Source organism: Hyla sarda, chromosome 4, assembly GCF_029499605.1.
Source record: "Hyla sarda isolate aHylSar1 chromosome 4, aHylSar1.hap1, whole genome shotgun sequence".
In the NCBI taxonomy this organism is placed as follows: Eukaryota; Metazoa; Chordata; class Amphibia; order Anura; family Hylidae; genus Hyla; species Hyla sarda.
The window spans coordinates 292,541,976-292,567,515 of NC_079192.1; the positions used below are offsets into that span (position 1 = coordinate 292,541,976).

The following is a 25,540-nucleotide window of genomic DNA, read 5'->3' on the forward strand; positions in this document are numbered from 1 at the left end:
TACTTTAATTAAAAAAAGTGATTTTAAACCAGTTTAAAATCACTTTTAAATTCGGCCACTAGGGGTCGCCTCCTATTAAAAAATCTTAATGCTTCCAGTACTTATTAGCAGCTGTATACTACAGAGGAAATTATTTTCTTTTTGGATTTGTTTTCAGTCACGACCACTGTGCTCTCTGCTGATACCTCTGTCCATGTCAGGAACTGTTCAAAGCAGGAGAAAATCCCCATGGCAAACATATGCTGCTCTGGACAGTTCTTAAAATGGACAGAGGTGTCAGCAGAGAGCACTGTGGTTGTGACAGAAAAGAAATCCCAAAAGAAAAGAATTTCCTCTGTAGTATACAGCCGCTAAGAAGTACTGGAATGATTAAGAATTTTTAATAGAAGTAATTTACAAATTTGTTTAACTTCCTGGCACCAGTTGATTTGAAAAAATAAAAAGTTTTCCACCGGAGTACCCCTTGTAATGACGTCAGTCATTTTACCCAAAAATCTACGGCGAAATGGAAAAAAAATCATTGTGAGACAAAATTGAAAACAAAACACCATTTTTTTTTATTTTGGGGGCTTCCGTTTCTACACAGTAAATTTTTCGGTAAAAATTACACACTCTCTTTATTCTGTAGGTTCATATGATTTAAATGATACCCTACTTATATAGGTTTGATTTTGTCGTTTTTCTGGAAAAAATCATAACTTCATGCAGGAAAATTTATACGTTTAAAATTGTCATTTTCTGACATTTTCCTATAACATTTTTATTCTTCCACGTATGGGGTGGTATGAGGGCTTATTTTTTGCGCCGTGATTTGAAGTTTTTAGCGGTACCATGTTTGCATTGATAGGACTTATTTTTCGCTTTTTAATCATTTTTTCATGATATAAAAAGTTACCAAAAATGCACTATTTTGGACTTTGGAATTTGTTTGCGTGTACACCATTGACCGAGCGGTTTCATTAACAATATATTGTTATAATTCGGACATTTCCGTACGCGGCGAGACCACATATGTTTATTTTTATTTACACAGTTTTTTTTTTTTTATGGGAAAAGGGGGGTGATTAGGGAAGGTGTTAAATGATCTTTATTCACTTTTCTTTCCATTTTTTTTTGCAGTGTTATAGCTCCCATAGGGACCTATAACACTGCACACACTGATCATTTACATTGATCAATGGTTTCTCATAAGAAACCACTGATCGATGATTCTGCCGCTTGACTGCTCGTGCCTGGATCTCAGGCACTGAGCAGTCATTCGGCTGTCATGTAAGCTGTTCGGGATGCCGCGATTTCGCCGAGGCGATCCCGAAAAGCTCCCTGAGCTAACCAGCATTGTTTTACTTTCACTTTAGACGCGGCGTTCAACTTTGAACGCCGCGTCTAAAGGGTTAATAGCGCGCGGTACCGTGATCAGTGCTGCGCGCTATTAGCCACGGGTCCACGCCGTGGCCCCGCGTGAGAGAACGGGAGCGGAATCATGACGTACCGGTACGTCATGGGTCCTTAAGAGGTTAATATATGAGGGTTTCCTAGACTGTACTAGTCACTAGAATATGCAGATTTTTATGTATTTAGCTCAGAGCTCCCTTGATAAAGAGTATAATGGCGCTGAGCTAAATAGATAAAAACCTGGACTGGAGACAAACGTATCAGAAAGTAGTTAAAATGAAAGGGTCTATTTGTGACGTGATTAGCAATGATGTTGGTATTTGGGAATTTTTATATCTGGTATTTTTGATTTATTGGATATCTGGTAACATAAAAAGATTAAAATTAGGTAGACGCCATAACTTTAAAACATATTTAACAATGTATATTCTCCTCAAGTGTGTGTGCTTTAACCCCTTAAGGACGCAGGGCGTACGGATACGCCCCCATTCCCGAGTCCTTAAGGACTCAGGGCATACCTGTACGCAGGGTTTAAACCGTTCTCATAAGCGGAGAATGGGTTAAACCCCGTGGGTCCCGGTTGCTAGGGGCAGCCAGGACCCAACGACTAATGCCAGGCACCGCGGATCGGGCCGATGCCCGGCATTGACCCTAAACTGAAAATAAAACTATCCCAGCAGCTGAGCTGATCGGGACTACAGTGACAGAATCGCAATGTCTCGATCAGTTTAATGGACGACGGGAGGGTCCTCACCTGCTTCCTCATCGTCCGATCAGTGATCTACTGCTCCATGCCTGCGCAGCAGGCTAGAGCAGCAGAGCGCCGGTAACACTGATCAATGCTATGCTATGGCATAGCATTGAACATTGTATGCAGTCAAAAGATTGTATGGTATAGCTCCCTAAGGGGGCTGGGCTAAAAAAAAAAGTAAAAGGTGGTAAAAAAAAAAATAAGAGACTAAATGTGAATAAGCCCTCCCTAATAAAAATTGTAATCACCCCCCTTTTCCTATTTTTTAAATAAAATAATGTAATAAAAAAAAAATCATAAGTGGCACCACCGTGTGCGTAATAGTCTGAACTATTAAAATATAAGGTTAGCTAAACTGCACTGTTGATGGTGTACACGTAATAAAATACCAAATTGTGAATTTTTGGTCACTTCATATACCATAAAAAGCGATCAAAAAGTCCCATCAAAACAAAAATAGTACCGCTAAAAGCTACAGACCACGGCACAAAAAATAAGCCCTCATACCGGCATGTACACAAAAAATAAATAAAAAAGTTATAGGGGTCAGAAGATTACAGTTTTAAACATACTAATTTTGGTGCATGTAGTTATAAGATTTTTTTAAAGTAGTAAAATAAATAAAACCTACATAAATTGGGTATCCCTGTAGCCATATGGACCTACAGAATAAAGATAATGTGTCATTTTTACTGAAAAGTGCACTGCATAGAAACGGAAGCCCAAAAAATGAGCAAAATTGCGTTTTTTTTAAATTTTATTTCAGGCCACAAATATTTATTTTTTGTTTCGCCGCAGTTTATGTTATAAAATAAGTAATGTCATTACAAAGTACAATTGGTGACACAAAAAACAAGCCCTTATATGGGTCTGTAGGAGCAAAATTGATCACGTTATGATTTTTATGAGGAGGAAAAAACAAAAGTGCAAAAACTAAGATTGTTTTGAGTCCTTAAAGGGGTACTCCGCCCCTAGACATCTTATCCCCTATCCAAAGGAAAGGGGATAAGATGTCAGATCGCCGCGGTCCCGCTGCTGGGGACCCCTGGGATCCCCGCTGCGGCACCGCGCTTTCATTACAGCACAGAGCGAGTTCGCTCTGTGCATAATGACGGGCGATACGGGGGACGGAGCAGCGTTTTCTACCCAAATATCCTTGGTAAAATGAGGGTGCGTGTGTGTGCGTGTGTATACCCCGATACACTGTTTCTTACCCCGCAGAAGCCCCCAGGAAAGGCAGGGGGAGAGAGGCCGTCGCTGCCCGCTTCTCTCCCCCAGCCTTTCCTGGAGTCTAGAGTCCTGCTGCCGCCGCTTCTCTCCCCCTGGCTATCGGCGCCGCTGCCCCTTCTCTCCCCCTGTCTATCGGTGTCGCTGCCCCATTACCGGCGCCGATAGCCAGGGGGAGAGAGAAGGGGCAGCGGCACCCATTGCCGTCGCCGCTGCCCCGTTGCCTCCCCCATCCCCGGTTGTATAATTACCTTTTGCCGGGGTCGGGTCCGCGCTGCTTCAGGCCTCCGGTGTGGAATCCTACGTCGTTGCTATGCGCTGCGAGACGTCACTCGTCATTGCGCCGCACCGTGCAGCGCATAGCAACAACGCAGGGAACGCACACCGGAGGCCTGAAGCAGCGCGGACCCGACCCCGGCAACAGCTAATTATACAACCGGGGATGGGAGAGGCAACGGGGCAGCGGCGCCGGCAATGGGTGCCTCTGCCCCTTCTCTCCCCCTGTCTGCCGGTGCCGCTTCTCTGCAGCACCGATAGTCAGGGGGAGAGAAGTGGCAGCGGCACCGATAGACAGGGGGAGAGAAGGGGCAGCGGCACCGATAGACAGGGGGAGAGAAGGGGCAGCGGCACCGATAGACAGGGGGAGAGAAGGGGCAGCGGTGCCGATAGCAGGGGGAGAGAAGCGGCGGCAGCAGGGACCCCAGGACAGGCAGGGGCAGAGACGCTGGCAGCACTTGCAGTCTCTGCACCTGAAAAACCGCTGAAGTTCATTGAAATAAAGCACCCGCTTTAAATCATTGAACTGCAGCGGCTTATCGGCGTATAACACGCAGGTAGACTTTAGGCTAAAAATTTTAGCCCAAAAAAATGCATGTTATATGCCGATAAATACAGATTTTTTTTTAACTTTTATTTTTACACTTTAATAGTCCCCATAGGGGACTATTTATAGCAATCATTCGATTGCTAATACTGTTCAGTGCTATGTATAGGACATAGCACTGATCAGTGATATCGGTCATGTTCTTCTCTGGTCTGCGGGCAGATCAGAGCAGAAGACGCCGGGAAGGCAGCGGAGGCAGGTGAGGGGACCACCGGTTGCCGTGCTGGATGATCGGATCGCCACGGCAGCGCTGCGGGAGATCCGATCATCCATTTTAATGACCGTGATGCTGCAGATGCCGTGATCTGTATTGATCACGACATCTGAGGGGTTAATGGCGGACATCCGCGGGATTGCGGATGTCGGCCATTACGGGCGATCAGCAGCCATGACCTGCCGCGCATGATCCGGGCATCGCTCTGATGCTCGTGGTTATGCTTAGGACGTAAATGTACGTCCTGGTGCGTTAAGTACCAGCTCGCCAGGACGTACATTTACGTCCTGCGTCCTTAAGGGGTTAATGGGTTAAGTCCCTTTGTTGACAACCAGGTACATCATGGCATTTATTTTTTTCTGGGAATTCACCAAATTTTATCTATTCTGTTCTTATCATGTGCTTGCAAGGTACAATACGTTACCTTGTTGTTTTTAATAATATGACACTATAAAATGTATGTATATTGTATTGTAGTTAGTTATTGCATATTGTCATTTATATAGAATATATTTTTATATATTCTTTGTCATTTTTTTTTAATTGCTCATTTCACTTGCTGCTTCTAAGAGCAAAAATTTTCTGTATTATTATAATTTTAAGACTGTAAAGACTGCTTCATTTATTTGTGTGTTTTACAGGTTTACTATCAGAATAAGCTACGGCTTGCTCTAATTGGTCAGAGCGTCTTTGGTCAGGAAGTGTATAGTAATCTTCGCAAGGAAGGACATAAAGTAGTCGGAGTCTTCACAGTCCCAGACAAGGATGGGAAGGCAGACCCTCTCGGTAAGTCTTGTATTCGGTGGTGTTTGGACACTTGTTTCTTTCATATAATGCTATAGTGGTGTCGCTCTGTGTAATTCAACTTCTGACTTGCCCATATTTGACCATAGGCTTTTATTTATTTAAGAACATTTCATTTAATGTTAAAAATACACATTTGTTCAGTTTGCCACTGTATAAAAAGAACTGTTTAAAAGGTCGAGAATAAATTATAAGATATTATATTTATGAGTTTTGATTGACATTTATTACTTCTGATAAGCAGAAAGGTCCATATTGTTGGTAGCAGGTAAGATAACTCTTGTTGGCTGACAGGGACGTGTGGGAAAGGCTGGATTATAAAGGGCAAGAGAGTAATGTGTGCTGGGTCCCTCACCAGCCATCCTCCCTACCAAAGCTCTTAGAGTGGATATTAAAAGTCTACACACCCTCTTAAAATGCAAGCTTTTTGTAACGTTAAACAATGAGACAAAAACAAATCACGTCAGAACTATTTCCACCTCTAATTTGACCTATAATGTCCACAATTCAGGTGCAAAACAAACTGAAATCTTGTAAGGGGGGGGGGGAAGAAAAAAAAAACACACCATAACTTGGTTGCAGTAGTGTGCACACGCTAAAACAAATACTTTGTTGAAGCAACTTTTGATTTCATTAAAGCACTTTTTTTTGGTAGGAGTCTATTAACATGGCACATCTTGACGTGGCAATATTTGCCCACTCTTCCTTGCCAAAGCGCCTTAACTCTGTCAGATTGCGAGGACTTCTCCTGTACTCAGCCCTCTTCCGATCACCCCACAGATGTTGAATTGGATTAAGGTCTGTTTTATGCATGCTCTGTGACCTGTGCAGAGACTACAGGAGGGGAAGAGGTCGAGTTCTGTCCTGCAATATCACTGGGGTAAAGATGGAGATAATTGAACTATTTATCGACGACTTGTAAAACGTAAAAATTGTTAATGAAAGGTTCCCAAGTAGGGTGACACCTAGTGGCAGCTTTTTTTAAACACAAATAAAACATAGAAAATGTCTTTTTTTTTTTTAAACAAAGTACATTTGAAATATTATTTATTTACCATAAGGAGTGTAATAGCAAAAATTAGTTTTAATGACAGTGCCCATTTAAAACCAAGGGTGCCACTAGAGATGAGCGAAGTTACTGCAATTCGATTTGTCACGAACCTCGCAGCTCGGCAGTTGCTGACTTTAGCCTGCATGAAATAGTTCAGCTTTCAGGTGCTCCAGTGGGCTGGAGAAGGTAGATACAGTCCTAGGAGAGAGTCTCCTAGGACTGTATCCACCTTTTCCAGCCCATGAATGGAACTACTGTAACTTCGTTCATGTCTAGGTGCCACAGCCGATATTGCTAATACTTCTCCTATCAAGGTTGTAACCCACAGAGAAAGTTCCTGTAAACAGTTGACACAATTCTGACATGTTAGAATTGTTAGTAGTCCAATGCTCGGGTTCATCAGGGGATTACACATACAGGATTATCCACAAATGTAAAAGTCAAGATAACATAGCTGCATATACTGAGGTCTAAAATTTAAGATCATTCTGAAAAATCCCCAGTTCCTGTAGCAGCAACCCACTACTATTTGTGTTAAAATCCATAAAAAAAATATCTAAGGGGAGATGTCAACCTGCTACCTTCATCTCTATGTGTAGTCTTTTAACTTGTTTTTTTCCTATTTGTACTAAACCTGACAGCTGACACTGACATTTGACTTTTTTGTCATCCATGTTCCAGCGGTGGCAGCAGAAAAAGATGGCACACCAGTGTTTAAGTTCCCCCGATGGAGACTAAAAGGAAAATCTATTCCAGAAGTTGTAGACGCCTATAAGTCTGTTGGAGCTGAGCTCAATGTTCTGCCTTTTTGCTCCCAGTTTATACCTATGGATGTCATTGATAATCCTAAGCATGGATCTATCATCTATCACCCTTCCATCTTGCCCCTTCACAGAGGAGCCTCTGCTATCAATTGGTGAGCTCACTGTTGTTAATGTGTTACAATGGGCAAAAACTTAGATGCCATTTATTCCCGTAATTGTACTTCACACATTTTGTTAAGTTAGGTGTTTTTCATTTGTATCCATTAACCCCTTAAGGACCGGGGGTTTTCCGTTTTTGCATTTTCGTTTTTTGCTCCTTGCCTTTAAAAAATCATAACTCTTTCAATTTTGCACCTAAAAATCCATATGATTGCTTATTTTTTGCGCCACCAATTCTACTTTGTAATGACGTCAGTCATTTTGCCCAAACATCTACGGTGAAACGGAAAAAAAAATCATTGTGCGACAAAATTGAAAAAAAATATGCCGTTTTGTAACTTTTGGGGGCTTCCGTTTCTATGTAGTAAATTTTTCAGTAAAAATGACACCTTATCTTTATCTGTAGGTCCATATGATTAAAATGATACCCTACTTATATAGGTTTGATTTTGTCGTAGGACAATGAATATGTTTCAAATTGTCATCTTCTGACCCCTATAACTTTTTTATTTTTCCGTGTATGGGGCGGTATGAGGGCTCATTTTTTGCGCCGTGATCTGAAGTTTTTAACGGTACCATTTTTGCATTGATAGGACTTACCATATATGTTTATTTTTATTTTTATTTACACTGTGTTTTTTTTTATGGGAAAAGGGGGGTGATTCAAACTTTTAATAGGGGAGGGGTTAAAAGATATTCATTCACTTTTTTTTTCCACTTTTTTTTTTGCAGTCTTATAGCTCCCATAGGGACCTATAACACTGCACACACTGATCTTTATCATTGATCACTGGTTTCTCATAGGAAACCAGTGATCGATGATTCTGCCGCTTGACTGCTCATGCCTGGATCTCAGGCACTGAGCAGTCATTCGGCGATCGGACAGCGAGGAGGCAGGTAGGGGCCCTCCCGCTGTCCTGTAAGCTGTTCGGGATGCCGCGATTTCGCCTCGGCTATCCCGAACAGCCCAATGAGTTAACCGGCACTTTTTACTTTCACTTTTAGCGCACGGCTAAAGGGTTAATAGCGCGCGGCGCCGCGATCGGCGCTGCACGCTATTAGCAGCGGGTCCCGGCTTCACTATGACGCCGGGCCCGCCGTGATATGATGCGGGGTTACCGTGTAACCCCGCGTTATATCACGGGAGCAGGACCAAGGACGTACCTGTACGTCCTTGGTCCTTAAGGGGTTAAATACGTTTTTATGTTCCTGTATACATTACTTAATTTTTAATGTGTATTCATATTTCTTCTTATCATTATTATAATTATTATCAGGACCTTGATTCATGGAGATAAAAAGGCGGGCTTTTCAGTTTTTTGGGCCGATGATGGACTGGACACAGGACCGATTCTGCTGCAGAAAGTTTGTGATGTAGAACCCAGTGATACTGTAGACTCCCTTTACAACCGTTTTCTCTTTCCTGAAGGAGTGAAAGCTATGGTAAGAGTCTTTCCCAGTTCTATAAGTTCAGTGCCATTAAATCAATAGTATATTATTTCCGCTGCATATTTTACTAATATCATAGTAACATAGTTCATAAGTTTGAAAAAAGACCAAAAGAGTCCATCAAGTTCAACCTATAACCCTAATGAGTCCCTACTGAGTTAATCCGGAGGAAGGCAAAAAAAAACCTCATACTAAATGTAAAAATTCCTTTCTGACTCCAAATATGACAGTCAGAATAAATCCCTGGATCAACCTTCTGTCCCTATAGATCTATGATCCATAACCTGTAATATTATTATTCTCCAAAAATGCATCCAAACCCCTTTTAAATTCTTTTACAGAGTTAACCGTGACCACCTCCTCAGGCAGAGAATTCCACAGTCTCACTGCTCTTACATTAAAGAACCCCCGTCTGTGCTGGTGTAGAAACCTTCTTTCCTCTAGACGTAGAGGATGCCCCCTTGTTATAGATACAGTCCTGGGTATAAATAGGTCATGGGAGAGATCTCTGTCCTGCCCCCTGATGTATTTATACGTAGTTATTAGGTCTCCCCTAAGCCTTTTTTTTTCTAAACAAAATAAACCTAATTCTATAATCTTTCTGGGTACTGTAGTCTACCCATTCCCCGTATTACTCTGGTTACCCTCTCCAGCTCCACTATATCTTTCTCGTACACTGGTGCCCAGCACTGTACACAGTATTCCATGTGTGGTCTGACTAGTGATTTGTACAGCGGTAGAATTATTTTCTTGTCGTGGGCATCTATGCTCCTATTGATGCACCCCATGATTTTATTTGCCTTGGCAGCAGCTGCCTGACACTGGTCACTACAGCTAAGTTTACTGTTAACTAAGACTCCCAAGTCCTTTTCCACATCAGTCATCCCAAATGTTCTCCTATTTAATACATAATCCCAGCCTGGATTTTTCCTCCCCATGTGCATTACCTTACACTTATCAGTGTTGAACCTCATGTGCCACTTCCCAGCCCAAACCTCCAACCTATCAAGATCCATTTGTAACAGTGCACTGTCCTCTATAGTGTTTACCGCTTTACAGAGTTTAGTATCATCTGCAAAGATTGCTACTTTACTATTCAACCCCTCTACAAGGTCATTAATAAATATATTAAATAGAACAGGACCCAAGACTGACCCCTGTGGTACCCCACTAGTAACAGTCACCCAATCAGAATAAGTACCATTAATAACCACCCTCCGTTTCCTATCACTGAGCCAGTTACTTACCCACTTGCACACATTTTCCCCCAGTCCAAGCATTCTCATTTTATGCACCAATCTTTTATGTGGCACCGTATCAAATGCTTTGGAAAAATCCATATATACGACATCCAGCGATTGCCAGAGGTTAAACTAACAGGCCTATAATTCCTGGGGTCACCTTTTGACCCCTTTTTAAATACTGGCACCACATTTGCCATGCACCAGTCCTGGGGAACAGTCCCTGTTACTATAGAGTCCCTAAATATTAAGAATAGGGTTCTGTCTATTGCATTACTTAATTCCTTTTGAACACGGGGGTGAATGCCATCTGGGCCTGGTGATTTATCCATTTTGATTTTTTGTAGGCGGCACTGTACTTCTTCCTGGGTTAGACAGGTGACCTGTACTGGGGAGTTTACCTTATCTTGCTGTATTTCACCTGGTATTTCATTTTCCTCAGTGAATACAGTGGAGAATAATTTTTTAATATATTTGCTTTTTCCTGATCCCCATTTATAATTTCTTTCTCATCATTTTTTAAAGTGCCTACACTTTAATTTTTTACCTTTTTGCTATTTATTAAAGAACATTTTGGGGTTAGTTTTACTCTCTTTGGCAATGAGTCTTTCTGTCTCTATTTTTGCGGCTTTTATCTGTTTTTTTTATATATTTTACATTTTTCTCTATAGCTTTTTAATGCTTCCTCACTGCTGTCCTATTTTAGTAGTTTAAATGCTTTATTTTTGTCATTTATTTCCCCCTTAACATTTTTATTCATCCATATTGTTGTCTTTTTTTTCTCTCCCATTTAGTGTCAGTATTCTTGTTTTTGAGGACATTAACTTATTTTATATTAAGGGCTTCTTTGAGTTGATCAAACTTTGCCTTCCTAAAGTTCATTGTTTTTGTGGCCCCTCGAGAGATTCCCTTATTGAAGAACAAGTTATAATGTATTATATTATGATCACTATTTCCTAGGTGCCCTTCGACTTGCACATTAGTTACTCTGTCAGGTCTGTTGGTTAATATTAAGTCCAATAGGGTGCCCCCTCTGGTCGGTCCCTGCACCATTTGGGACATATAATTGTCTTTAGTTATAGTCAGAACCCTGTTTCCTTTATGAGATTCACAAGTTTCAGTCTCCCAGTTTACATTAGGATAGTTAAAGTCCCCCATTATTATCACCTCATTCTGATTTGCTGCTTTGTTTATTTGCCCCAGCAATTGATCTTCTGCATCTTCCATTATGTTTGGTGGCTTATAAAAAAACCCCTATCAGAATTTTTTTATTTTCATCTCCATTTATTTCTACACATAATGACTTCACATTATTTCGCTCATTTCCCTCCCATATATCCTCCCGCAGTGCGGCATTCAGACACGATTTCACATAAAGACAAACTTCTCCCCCTTTCCGTTTGGTCTGATCCTTCCTGAATAGACTATAACCCCGTATATTGACCGCCCAGTCACATCGTGCAACCAAGTCTCTTTTATACCCACTATGTCATAATTTTCCTCAGACATCAACCACTCCAGTTCCTCTGTTTTATTGGACAGACTTCTGGCATTAGTCAACATGCAATTCAAAGGTTATGTTTTTTCTTCCTATGAAGCCTATCCTATTAACTATTCTAACCCCTCCCTCCGCTCCACCCCAAGTACATTAATAAGTCCCCCCTCTCTATCTACACTATCTATCCCCCCAACATTGTAGGTTCCCTCCCCCCAGTCCCTAGTTTAAACACTCCTCCACCCTTCTAGCCATCTTCTTCCCAAGCACAGCTGCACCCTACCCATTGAGGTGCAGCCCATCCTTATGGTAGAGCCGGTATATGACAGAGAAGTCGGACCAGTTCTTCATCAACCCAAACCCCTCCTTCCTACACCAGCTTCTGAGCCACTTGTTTACCTCCCTGATCTCCCGCTGCCTCTCTGGTGTGGCTCATGGTACAGATAATAATTCAGAAACTATTACCTTGGTGGTCCTTGATTTAAGTTTGCAGCCTAAGTCCCTGAAATAATTTTTTAGGACACTCCACCTACCTCTTGCTTTGTTATTGGGGCCAATATGTACCATGACTGCTGTGTCCTCTCCAGCCCCACCCAGCAACCTGTCAACCTGATCTGCGAGGTGCCGAACTCGAGCGCCAGGAAGACAACACACTGTTCGGCGATCCCGGTCTTTGTGACAGATCGCCCTGTCTGTCCCCCTAATAATTGAGTCCCCCACTACCAGTACCTGTCTGGCCTGCCCTGCACTTGTCCTCCCTCCTTACTGGAGCAGACACCCCCCTGGCGGTCAGAGGCAGAGTCCTGCTGCAGTACTGCTAGCTCTGAAATGGCATCCCCCTCATCTATCAACCGGGCAAACTTGTTGGGGTGTGCCAGTTCAGGACTAGCCTCCCTGACACTTTCCCCTCTACCCCATTTTCTAACTGTAACCCAGCTAGCTGCCTTACTGTCCTGCACCTCTGTCCTACTATCCTCCCCCACCTCTACCCCAGAGAGTGCTTGCTCAGCGTGCAGGAGACTCCTCTCCAAGTTGTCAATGTATCTCAGTGTTGCCAGTTGCTCCTCTAGACCCAGGATCTGGGCTTCCAAATGAACTCGCACACATCTCGCACAACAATATGCACCCTCAAATTGCTGTTCAAGGATTGCAAACATTGTGCAAGGTACACACTGGACTGCCTTTTCCAACATGGAGGCCATACTAGATTTGGGGATTGCAAAAATTTACAATAAAAAAACTAATATTTCAATTAAACTCCCTGAATTTTAAGTCCCTCTCACTTCTATACTTACACTCACTTGTATGATTCACACTCTTTTATACAGACACACAATCACTAGCTCAGACAATTGCTTAGTATACTCTCTTTTATAGTTACCAGACACCACCTCTCTCTTCCACTGCCTGGAAATGAGTGCAAAGCAGTGTATTGTTTGCTTTCATGTGGGTTTTATTGTGGATTTTGGCAGTGGGCTGTGCTTTTATTTTTGTAAAGTCCATTAACACAGCCAACAGAAGTTAAAATACCTGGGTTCACATTGGCAGAAACTTGAAAATGCGGATTTGAAGCACAAAAACTTGTACATATGGGAAAGATATGCCATCAATGTCTAAGTGGAGAGGCCTACCTTGCTGTTACGAATGGGTAAATAGAGAGAGAGAGAGAGGTATGCAGATTCATGGACACCTCTCTATTCGTTCTCCACCTAAATGCGGCAGCCAGGTCATCAGGCGGGATAGGGGTCTTCTCTCCAGTTCTCGACACAGAAAAGGCATTAGAAATTTATGGCATATCCACTAGATAAAACTTTGTTGCTTTGTTCTTTTATTAGCAAGCTACAGTACACCTGTGCCAGTTACATTAATACAATAACCTGCTTTTCTTCACTGACAAACACTTGCACTGACTAGTATATTCTTACCCCTACATAAATCCATGAGATCAGTGTAGGAAAGTGAGAATGGAGTTGTCAGAGAAAGGTGCATCCTATGCCACTTTCTTTCCTGGCTTTCCTTGTCAGTGTTTCCCAACTAGCGTGCCTCCAGCTGTTGCAAAACTACAATTCTCAGCATGCCCAGACAGCAAAAGGCTGTCCGGGCATGCTGGGAGTTGTAGTTTTGCAACAGCTGGAGGCACACTGGTTGTAAAACACTGCCTTACCTTGGCATCTGTCCCCATTGAGCCTCACAATCTAAACCTATCAATATGTTTTGCAGTGTGGGGGGAAACCCACACAAACACGGAGAGAGCATTGCCTTTGTTGTAGGCAACAGTGCTAACCACCTTTAAATTACATTACCAGGATTCCCAACATAGTTAGCACTGTTTCATACTGGGATCCAGATCAACCTGCACAAATGGTCTGGAATATATGTTTCATAGTGTTATGTATTGTCTGTTATATATGTCTTGTGCCATTAGATGGCTCAGTAGCTGAGAGGTTCTAAAGTAGTGTAACAATGTAGTATAATGTCATTTATTATGTCTTGTTTGTCATATAAGTAAAAATCTCTTTGGATTCTTGTTCAGTCTCTATTTTGTTTGATCAGTAAAAGACATAAACCAATGCTGTTGCATCGTATTAATTTTATCAACAATAATTAAAGGTGTATTCTGTTGCAAAGCAAATTTTTTGCAAATCAACCGGTGCCAGAAAGTCAAACAGATTTGTCAATTACTTCTATTAAAACATCTGAATCCTTCCAGTACTTATCAGCTGCTGTATGCTCTTTTTTTTTTATATCATTTTTGTCTGACCACAGTTCTCTCTGCTGACACCTCTGTCCGTATCAGGAACTGTCCAGAGCAGGAGATGTTTGCCATGGGGATTTGCTTGTACTCTCGACAGTTCTTGACATGGACAGAGGTGTCAGCAGAGAGCACTGCAGTCAGACAGAAAATAAATTAAAAAAGAAAGGAACTTCCTGTGGAGCATATAGCAGCTGATAATGACTGGAAGGGTTAAAATTTTTATATAGAAGTCATTTACAAATCAGTTTAACTTTCTGGCACTGGTTGATTTGAAAAAAATGTGTTTTCCACCGAAGTACCCCTTTAAGTACAAGACATAACACATACAATATAAGTTTTTATTGTATAAGATATTATTTTTCCTTGTTAGGTGGAAGCTGTACAATTAATTGCTGATGGGAAAGCTCCTCGAATAGACCAACCAGAAGATGGAGCTACTTATGAAGGAATTCAGAAGAAGGAGAATGCTGAGGTAAACAGTAGTATAGTGCATGCTATAGTGTAGGTAACATGACCCAGGTCTATCTTTATCTGCCAATTTTGGATCATCTGTGTGTATTGTATATGATCATTGAGCAGGCTTAGTATATTTTTATGGACTTAGGCATTACTCTAACTAGAGGCATAACTTGGATCCTAGGCACCAATGCTACATTTTTAACAGTCCCTCACAAAATATGGGCCATTTATATTAGTGGTGAATTTTTATGTGGTAGAGGTAAATTTGGGTCCCTTGTAGAAACAGTGCCAAAGTGCCATTATTAAAGCATTATATATTTATATTATTATATATTTATACATTTAATTTATATTACTTTGCAATATACTTTGGCTAGATATGTTGGGACAACTCTGCTGAGGCACTCCATAATTGGATCCGAGGACATGATAAAGTTCCTGGCGCGTGGACAGTCATAAATGACCAGGTATGTACTGTAAAAAAGACTCTGAAATATCTTTGTTATATCCTTATTTAGCATACCTGTATTTTAATTCTTCTTGAAAAATGTTTCACCAGATAGTCACATTGTATGGATCTTCTTTGCTGGAGGGTGCAGTGCCCACAGGTGAACCACTGCACGTTAAAGGAGCTTCAAGGCCAGGGCTTGTCACAAAAAATGGACTAGTTCTTTTTGGAAAAGATGGAAAAATGGTGAGTTACTATTCTGCTGTAGTCAAATACATACAGTATGGTCATGACATTATGTAATAATGGATGCTAGAGCGGTGGTGTCTGATTTGTTGCTCTGTGGTAAAAATGTGATCTCTTTGCATGCTGTCAAACTGCTGTCATGAGAGCAAGAGTCCTGGCAATACATATGTACAATTGGGTCCTGAAGTATTCGGACAGTGACATTATTTTCACACGTTATCCTATGTATACTACCCCAATGGATCTGAAACAAAGCCATATGTGACTGAAGGATAGACTTCCAGCTTTAATTAAAGAAGTTTAACATCAATATTGCATTACCTATTTAGGAGTTACGGACATTTTTTACTTAGTCCCTTTATTTTCACTCAAAAGTAATTGAACAGACTTACATTATTAAACATAAGGATTCTATTTAATTCCTGGATGCATCTACTTTACAGTGAATGACTGCCTGAAGTCTGCAAACCATGGACATCACAACATTTAAAATTTCCTCCCTTCAGATATCTTGCCATATTTTTATCACCTTAACCCATCTAGGACACAGGGTGTACAGGTACGCCCTGGCGTTCTTGGACTTAATGACTCAGGGCATACCCAGACGCCCGCGGGAATTCCGGAAATTATTCAGCAGGCATCCCGTGACAACGTCTGGGGGGGTCCCGAGACCAGCAATTCAGACCGGCAAATTCAGACTGGCAATTTGTGCCAATTCCGGGTCAATCGGGTCACCAGTGACCCGGTGACCCGGAAAAAGGGGTGATTGGTGCAGTCCAAGACTGCACCAATCACCCTTGCCCGACCAATCACCCGTCCTGCTGGATGGCATCAGCGGGTGATCGGCGGTGGGGGATATGGGGAGGCTTACCCGGGGTCCTGTGTGGCAGCGGTCGGCCATGTGCCTACAGCTGTTGCAAAACTACAACTCTCAGCTTGCACGGACAGCCAAAGGGCATGCTGGGAGTTGTAGTAGTGTGCCTCCAGCTGTTGCAAAACTACAATGCTCAGCATGCCCTTCAGCTGTCAATGCAAGCTGAGAGTTGTAGTTTTGCAACAGCTGTAGGCACACTGGTTGTGAACACAGAGTTTGTTACTTAACTCAGTTTTTCGCAACCAGTGTGCCTCCACCTGTTGCAAAACTACAACTCCCAGCATGCACTGACAGACCGTACATGCTGGGAGTTGTAGTTTTGCAACAGCTGGAGGCACACTGTTTGCAAAACACTGAGTTAAGTAACAAACTTGTTTGCCTTCAGCTGTTACAAAGCTACAACTCCCAGCTTCCACGGTCTGTCAATGCATGCTGGGAGTTGTAGTTTTGCAACAGGTGGAGGTACCCAGCAGGACACTCGCTGTAAACCCACGCCCATGTGACTGTACCCTAAAAACACTACACTACACATACACACAATAAAAAGCAAAACACTACATATACACGCACCCTTACACTGTCCCCCCCCCCCCCCCCCCCCAATAAAAAATTTAAACGTCTTGTACGGGGGGTCCACTGTTCTGGCAGCATGGGGGCTTTGTAAACGCACATGGCCTTCAATTTCAGCCAAATTCTCTCTCCAAAAGCCCAATGGGACTCCTTCACTTCTGAGCCCTGTAGTGCGCCCGCAGAGCACTTTATAACCACATATGGGGTATTTCCATACTCAGAAGAAATGGGGTTACACATTTTGGGGGGCTTTTTTCCTACTACCCCTTGTAAAAAATAAAAAACATGTGATCCCATTTTGGAGACTGGGGGGATTATATGTCTGGCCTCAGTGCTACGGATTTAGTGCCCCCCGCAGCACTATACCTCTTGTCCCCAGACTTGCATTAAGGGGGCGGAGCTTGATATCTTGAGGGGGCGGGGCTATGACATCACGAGCTCCCGGCGCCGGCTCCAGCATTCGGAACAATTTGTTCCAAACGCTGAGCAGCGGAGTACCCCTTTAAGATAAAACCTTTATATTTGTATTCATGATGAAACTTTTTGTTTGTGTACTTTGACAGTGATATACCAACCTTATTGAGAGTGTTCTTGACTTGAGATCACCAGTGCTTTCTTTCTTTAAAGTAATGTACCATGTTGTTGATTTGGGCACTCCTAAAGTTTCTGCTATCTCTCTGATAAATTTGTTTTTCAATCTAATGACGGCCCCCTTTGCTTGCGCTAACACCTCTTTGGAGCAAATATTGAGAGTTCTCATGAACAGCTACCAAATGTTAATACAACACTTGGAATCAATTCCAGACCTTTAATCTTTTATCAAATTTTTCCATGAAATACTGAGGTTACAGGTTGCACTGGAACATGAAGTTGCTTATCAGTCAGTTGAATAAATATTTTTGAGCCTGTAAAAATTGAGGGACAGTGTGAACAACTAGCTGTAATTCTTAAATAGTTATTGCAATATTTTTCCTGAACCCTGAAAGTCTAAAAGTCTTAAAGCTGAAAGTCTACTCTTCAGTCACATAGGAGGATAAATGATAAAAATTGTTTCACTGTCACATAGTTTAAGGCATAGCTGTGGAGTATGCTTATTGCAGGTAGGTAACTGTCAATCAGTTGGGGACAGGAAAATTAATCTTCATTATAATTATTTCCTATGCAGTCATTAATAGAGGTTTCTGGTTTTATAATTAGTTTCATAATCATTGCCAGCAAGTAGGATTATTGAAAATAACAATGAATTGATAAAGATAGAGTGCAGAACTATTCATATTACATTGTTGAACTTAATAACATAAAACTGGAGAGCAGCTTTAAAGGGGTACACCACTGGAAAAAAATGTTTTTTAAATGAACTGGTACCAGAAAGTTAAACAGATTTGTAAATAACTTCTATTTAAAAATCTTAATCCTTCCAGAACTTATCAGCTGTTATATGCTCCACAGGAAGTTCTTTTCTTTTTGCATTTCCTTTCTTTCTGACCACAGTGCTCTCTGCTGACCCCTCTGTCCATGTCAGGAACTGTCCAGAGCAGGAGCAAATCCCCATAGCAAACCTCTCCTGCTCTGGACAGTTCCTGACATGGACAGAGGTGTCAGCAGAGAGCACTGTGGACAGAGAAAACGAAATGCAAAAAGAAAAGAACTTCCTGTGGAGCATATAACAGCTAATAAGTACTGGAAGGATTAAGATTTTTAAATAGAAGTAATTTACAAATCTGTTTAACTTTCTTGCGCAAGTTGATTTTAAAAAAAAAAATGTTTTCCAGTGGAGTACCCCTTTAAGTAGCTTAGAACCTGGGGCACTTGGACATTTTAGCCCACCTAAGGAACTAGTCACCATGACCTATCCACAACCTGCGCCCAGGGTTGGTGCACCCTGGCCGGACATTGGTTAGGGGCACCTCCCACTGCCGAGACCCAGGGGCACTTGGACAGCCCACCTTTGGATGTAGTCACTGGTTGTTAAACAATATATGCAAACATGGCTGCCCAGTTGACTGAGGGGACCATGATAGATCTCTTTGATCTTGTGGTGACCAGCATGGTTAGCTGTGCATTTTATAGGCTAAGATAGCAAGGATTCTCTTAGGGCAAAGTGCTGTTTTAATACGTTTTATGTGTTACAGTTAATAGTGAAAAATCTTCAGTTTGAAGATGGAAAAATGATACCTGCATCCAATTACTTTTCAATGGGAGATGTTACGGTTTTGGAATTGACAGAGGAGGAAAAGGTCATAGAGTCCCATATCAAGGTAAGCTGAGAATGCAAAGTGACTTATCAATGTTTGACAGCAGTCTAAGTTTGTTGATCTGCTTCATCCTGTTGGGTGTTGTATAAGTCATTCACACATGGTGTCTCTTTACTTACATAGGACATTTGGAAGGGGATTCTAAGCAATGTTGCTGTGATCGAAGATACCACAGACTTTTTTAAATCTGGCGCTGCATCTATGGATGTTGTAAGGTCAGTATTATAGTAAACAAGAGCAGGTTTGTGGAAGTAACTTTTGATATTTAATACATTACTATGGACATACATGTAATACAGTCATTGTTGTTAGATCACCATCAGCACCCACCATCTTGTAATGTGTATGTGAATAGCCTGACTCTTCTTCAGTGTATGCTATAAAGATAATCAAGGATCAGTGAGATTTCGCAGACCCCTTTCTCCCTTGGAAGGTTAGATAGATTATTCATTGTGCTAGAAATGTGGGTAGTGTCAATATTACTGAAGTAAATAAAAATATATTTCTCTATCATTCCAAAATATATATGTAAGTCTGGGTAAGAAATATGCCGCTAAATCTAGATACAGCTACTGATATTCTTATTCAATGCCAGGCTATTACTTAGGTACCATTTCTGTTATTGGTCATAACTCTCTGACCCTTGATTAACGGGGTTTAATGAAGAGGATCCTAGCAGACTCCATGTAACAATGGAGTCTGCTAGAATCCACTTCATCGCATACTTACTGATCATTCCATTGGGAGTTCGGCACGGGACGGGGTAGGCTGCAAGCGCTGGTTCTTGTACATGCCATAAATGTACATGCAAACTCAGGTTTTGTGCCCTCCGCTCAACACTATAGGTGTGCACCTTTCTTCTTTTTTATTTATACTATTAACAATAAGGTCCACTGCACTAGGAAGCGCTGCAAGCACTTCATAAAAGGGGTTGCCTGGTAATTTATTTTGGTCTAGCTGGGCTATTTCCAGACAATAGCTGAGGTGGGTCACCATTGTGGCCAGTGATCGGCTAAGTTGGCACTTCCTTTTGTCGACAGGAGTGCAGGAAGTAGTGAGCAGTGGAGACTTTCAGAATAGCAGGGGATCATGGAAGTTTTCTGGAAATTTTTTCTTTCAGACCACTTTTAAAAATAAGAGTATATCGCCAGACAACCCCTTTAATCTGTAAAATGATACTGCTGCTACAGCAATAAAACAATAATGAAATAATGGTTGCAAGAATGCTGGGGAGAGACAGATTGTTATGGCTTTATGATGATCATTGTATTTTTTTTATAGAAATGCATTTTCTTTTCTGTACAGGTTAATAGAAGGGATCAAACAGAAATGTGGAGAATTAGATTTACAGAATGAAGATGTCTACATGGCCACCACTTTTAAAGACTTTATACAGATGGTTGTGAAGAAATTCAGGGGAGAAGACAAAGAAGAAATGGTTATAGATTATGTAAGCCTCAATGCAATTGTAGGATGTAAATGTAAAAAAGAGCTATGTGAGTGCACACAAAAAGATATGTCCAGACATCCCTAACACCTATAACATATATATATATATATATATATATATATATACAGGGTGGGGGGCATTTATATGGATACACCTTAATAAAATGGGAATGGTTGGTGATATGAACTTCCTGTTTGTGGCACATTAGTATATGTGAGGGGGGGAAAACTTTTCAAGATGGGTGGTGACCATGGCGGCCATTTTGAAGTCAGCCAATTTGAATCCAACTTTAGTTTTTTCAATAGGAAGAGGGTCATGTGACACATCAAAATTATTGGGAATTTCACAAGAAAAACAATGATGTGCTTGGTTTTAATGTAACTTTATTCTTTCATGAGTTATTTACAAGTTTCTGACCACTTATAAAATGTGTTCAATGTGCTGCCCATTGTGTTGGATTGTCAATGCAACCCTCTTCTCCCACTCTTCACACACTGATAGCAACACCGCAGAAGAAATGCTAGCACAAGCTTCCAGTATCCATAGTTTCAGGTGCTGCACATCTCGTATCTTCACAGCATAGACAATTGCCTTCAGATGACCCCAAAGATAAAAGTCTAAGGGGGTCAGATCGGGAGACCTTGGGCGCCATTCAACTGGCCCACGACGACCAATCCACTTTCCAGGAAACTGTTCATCTAGGAATGCTTGGACCTGACACTCATAATGTGGTGGTGCACCATCTTGCTGGAAAAACTCAGGGAACGTGCCAGCTTCAGTGCATAAAGAGGGAAACACATCATCATGTAGATATTTCGCATATCCAATGGCCTACATGATGATTTGTTTCCCTCTTTATGCACTGAAGCTGGCACATTCCCTGAGTTTTTTCAGCAAATTGGTGCACCACCACATTATGGGTGTCAGGTCCGAGCATTCCTAGATGAACAGTTTCCTGGAAAGTGTATTGGTCATCTTAGGCCAGATGAATGGTCCCCAAGGTCTCCCGATCTGACCCCCTTAGACTTTTATCTTTGGGGTCATCTGAAGACAATTGTCTATGCTGTGAAGATACGAGATGTGCAGCACCTGAAACTACGGATACTGGAAGCCTGTGCTAGCATTTCTCCTGCGGTGTTGCTATCAGTGTGTGAAGAGTGGGAAAAGAGGGTTGCATTGAAAATCCAACACAATGGGCAGCACATTGAACACATTTTATAAGTGGTCAGAAACTTGTAAATAACTCATGAAAGAATAAAGTTACCTTAAAACCAAGCACATCATTGTTTTTCTTGTGAAATTTCCAATAAGTTTGATGTGTCACATGACCCTCTTCCTATTGAAAAAACAAAAGTTGGATTCAAAATGGCCGACTTCAAAATGGCCGCCATGGTCACCACCCATCTTGAAATGTTTCCCCCCCCCTCACATATACTAATGTGCCACAAACAGGAAGTTAATATCACCAACCATTCCTATTTTATTAAAGTGTATCCATATCAATGGCCCACCCTATATATATATATATATATATATATATATATATATATATATATATATATATATATTAGATTTAAACAATTGTCTGTTTCATATTTTCATGATTTGCTGGTCTGTGGAAAAGTGGATGGGAAACTATTTCACATCTAGCGAAACAATAAAATTTAAGGAGCTGTTTCGTAAGGATATTGTATTTTACCCATGTACTTCACCCAAGGCAATAGTATTATTAAAGCACCATGTGAATAATAGTATATCTGCACTTGTGTATTTAGATTGTATGCTCACTCCACTCTTAGTAAAAACTAGTATTTTCTGTAATTTGAGGGTAAACCTTTATATTCTAGTATTCCTTATATGAAAACTATATGTAATCAGAGACTGTAGATGACCTTAAAGGGTTACTCCGGTGGGAAAACAAGTTTTTTAAATCAACCGGGGCCAGAAATGTAAACAGATTTGTAAATGATTTCAATTTAAATCTTAATCCTTCCAGTGCTTATCAGCTGCTGTATACTACAGAGGAAGTTCTTTTCTTTTTGAATTACTTTTTTGTCTGACCACAGTGCTCTCTGCTGACACCTCTGGCCATGTCAGGAACTGTCCAGAGCAGAAGCAAATCCCCCTAGCAAACCCATCTCGTTCTGGACAGTTCCTGACATGGACAGAGGTGTCAGCAGAGAGCACTGTGGTCAGACTGAAAATAAATTCAAAAAGAAAAGAACTTCCTCTGGAGCATACAGCAGCTGATATATTTTTTTTTTAAATAGAAGTATTTCATAAATCTGTTTAACTTTCTGGCACCAGTTGATTTAAAAAAATTGTTTCCACCAGAGTACCCCTTTAAACCCAAAGTCATGGAACATTTTCCTAGAGTAAAAATGTGCAGCCTGTGTAATATTACTTCTGGCACACACAGCCACCGCACCTTGGCCTCCTGCCGCCACACTGAAACCTGTTTTGCTTATTTGAAACATAAGAAGGGAAGATTTAAGCCAAATACAGTTGCCTCGCTAAACCAAATAGTAAAAAAATATATGTGCATATGTATACATTACCTGGAAGTTTATCTATCTATACATTCTTTTTATTTCTAGACTACATTAAATGTGAACAATATGACTGTGAAGATGCCGTACCAGTGTTTTATTAACGGGCAGTTTGTGGACTCTGACAGCGGGAAAACATATGACACTATTAATCCAACAGATGGATCAGTAAGTGTGGTTGTTTTGTTTTTAGTATACCATATTCACCTGATATAGGACATACCCACAGGTATAGAAAATAGGCAAATAAATGCCATGCTAATTCAAATGCTGGTATGATGTCACAGGTGAGTAGCTTTTAGCTATTCTCAACACTGTTTGGGTGATTCTAGCCCCAAAGGTCTCTAACTCTGTCTCATGTCTATCAATTTAAGTGTAATACAATGCAAATGTGTTTTTCTATGTCTCTAAATATTGTCTGAATTCATTGAGCTTAAATTAGTGTAAGGGGTTAAAAGGGTTATCCAGGAAAAAAAAATTTTTATGTATCAACTGGCTCCAGAAAGTTAAACAGATTTGTAAATTACTTCTATTAATTTTTTAAAATCCTTTCAGTACTTATGAGCTTCTGAAGTTGAGTTGTTCTTTTCTGTCTAAGTGCTCTCTGATGACACGTGTCTCGAGAAACGCCCAGTTTAGAAGCAAATCCCCCATAGCAAACCTCTTCTACTCTGTGCAGTTCCCGAGACAACCAGAGATGTCAGCAGAGAGCACTGTTGCCAGACAGAAAACAACAACTCAACTTCAGCAGCTGAGGCCCGGAAGGCCTCTAAAGCATGCACACATATATTGGACATCAGCTAGAACAGAAGTACAGTATATTGCTTTAGCCTAAATTTCTACAGACAAGTTGCATCCTTAGTGCAATGAGAAACAAGCCAGGCCAGAAAGCCTTTGAGTCAGCATGTGTTACAAGGAAGTTACAAGTCTTGTTACAGTTATACAGGCACAAGTCATGATGTCAAGTCCTAATTCTTCAGTGTCAAGTCTCACTCTAAAATGCAGTGATGCACGTATATCAGAAGGACTACAAGTGCCATAGCACCAAGTCTCAAACACATTAATTACTCCAGGACTGTGACATTGACAATTACCAGATACGAAAGAACTACCAAATGTATCTCAAGTACTGTATTGTCAATTCTGTATAATTCACTTTATTGAAGTAGGGGTTTGTGGGACCACATATGTAAACATATGGTTGGACTACCCCTGCCATGTGACACTACAACCTAAGTCATCTATCATTCACTATAAATCCAACAAACCCAACTTCTGGCATTACAAACTTGACAATTTGCCAGTTAGGTATCCACATGATCACCCCAGCCTACCTACAGCTGGTATAAGTTATACATCTTCTTCTTGTATATAGTGCAGTTATTATCAAGAAAAAGCGGACACTTAATTCCATATAAAAAAATATATATTTTATTACTATGTGTTAAAAAAATGCAATTCATGTACAATATAAAAGAGAAAAGAGGGAGACTCTCCACTGGAAGGAGAAAAATGGGCCCCACTCCAGACAAAACCACATAACAGTTATATCATGAAAAAGGACAGAGGTCGAGTGTTCTCGATCAACTTCAAAATACTGTAGATGGCGGTAAGCTGGAGTGACGCCACTCTAGCTTACTACAATCTATTTTTGAGTTTGTTTGGTATGTATGTGCTCTCCACTTTCTGTGCCAAGTACTTAGTGCAGTGTTGATCCACTCATGGATACGTAGAATATGAGAACACTCGACCTCTGTCCTTATATAAAACTGTTATGTGGTTTTGTCTGGAGTGGTGCCCATTTTTCTCTTTCCAGTGGACATTCTCCCTCTTTTCTCTTTTATATTGTACATGAATTGCATTTTTTTGCATTTTTTTAAAGCATACTAATAAAATATATATTTGTTTATATGGAATTGTGTCTCCACTTTTTTTTGTTTTGATAAACATTTTGTAGACGTTGCATATAAGGTTATATAACCTAATGTATTTTTTGATTGCATGTATGCGATATTTGCCTATTTCTTCTACTTACTTGTATATAGTGCAGTAGACCATTCTGGTCTATGACTATGTTCACATCTAAAAATGATCGTCGTGTATTTGTGGTATACACCAGCATCCTGGAAATAGGGAATGCTGACTCATGCTGCGGTGTACCTGCACTCATTAAGCCCATTAAATTCAAAGGAATGAATATAGTATATTTGTGATTATATGTGGTCCATTTGCGGGCAAAACACTTTATTTTGTCAGACTAAAAAGTGAAGCAATTTTTGTTTTGAAGATCTGCAAAATAACAGTAATTCTTTAGAAATGGACTGAACGTTGTCACTAGTAGACTATATTTGATTCATAGAACTGGTGAAGGTAGTACATTAGACCTGGTAAAGGTACATTAGACCTGGTGAAGGTACATTAGACCTGGTGAAGGTACATTAGACCTGGTGAAGGTACATTAGACCTGGTGAAGGTACATTAGACCTGGTGAAGGTAGTACATTA

The 25,540-nt window shown here is 40.9% G+C and overlaps 1 protein-coding gene across 1 annotated transcript in view; it reads left to right on the forward strand.

The window, feature by feature from the left end:
* The window catches only part of ALDH1L2 (aldehyde dehydrogenase 1 family member L2), an 84,291-nt gene that overhangs the window by 24,678 nt on the left and 34,073 nt on the right, over positions 1 to 25,540 (forward strand). Inside the window, exons 2-11 of the mRNA XM_056574500.1 lie at positions 5,109 to 5,253; positions 7,004 to 7,238; positions 8,523 to 8,688; positions 14,556 to 14,657; positions 15,022 to 15,111; positions 15,204 to 15,338; positions 18,915 to 19,040; positions 19,161 to 19,252; positions 20,343 to 20,487; positions 23,085 to 23,204. Of these exons, the coding sequence (XP_056430475.1) occupies positions 5,109 to 5,253; positions 7,004 to 7,238; positions 8,523 to 8,688; positions 14,556 to 14,657; positions 15,022 to 15,111; positions 15,204 to 15,338; positions 18,915 to 19,040; positions 19,161 to 19,252; positions 20,343 to 20,487; positions 23,085 to 23,204 (1,356 nt within the window). The remainder of the gene's footprint in view (positions 1 to 5,108; positions 5,254 to 7,003; positions 7,239 to 8,522; positions 8,689 to 14,555; positions 14,658 to 15,021; positions 15,112 to 15,203; positions 15,339 to 18,914; positions 19,041 to 19,160; positions 19,253 to 20,342; positions 20,488 to 23,084; positions 23,205 to 25,540) is intronic.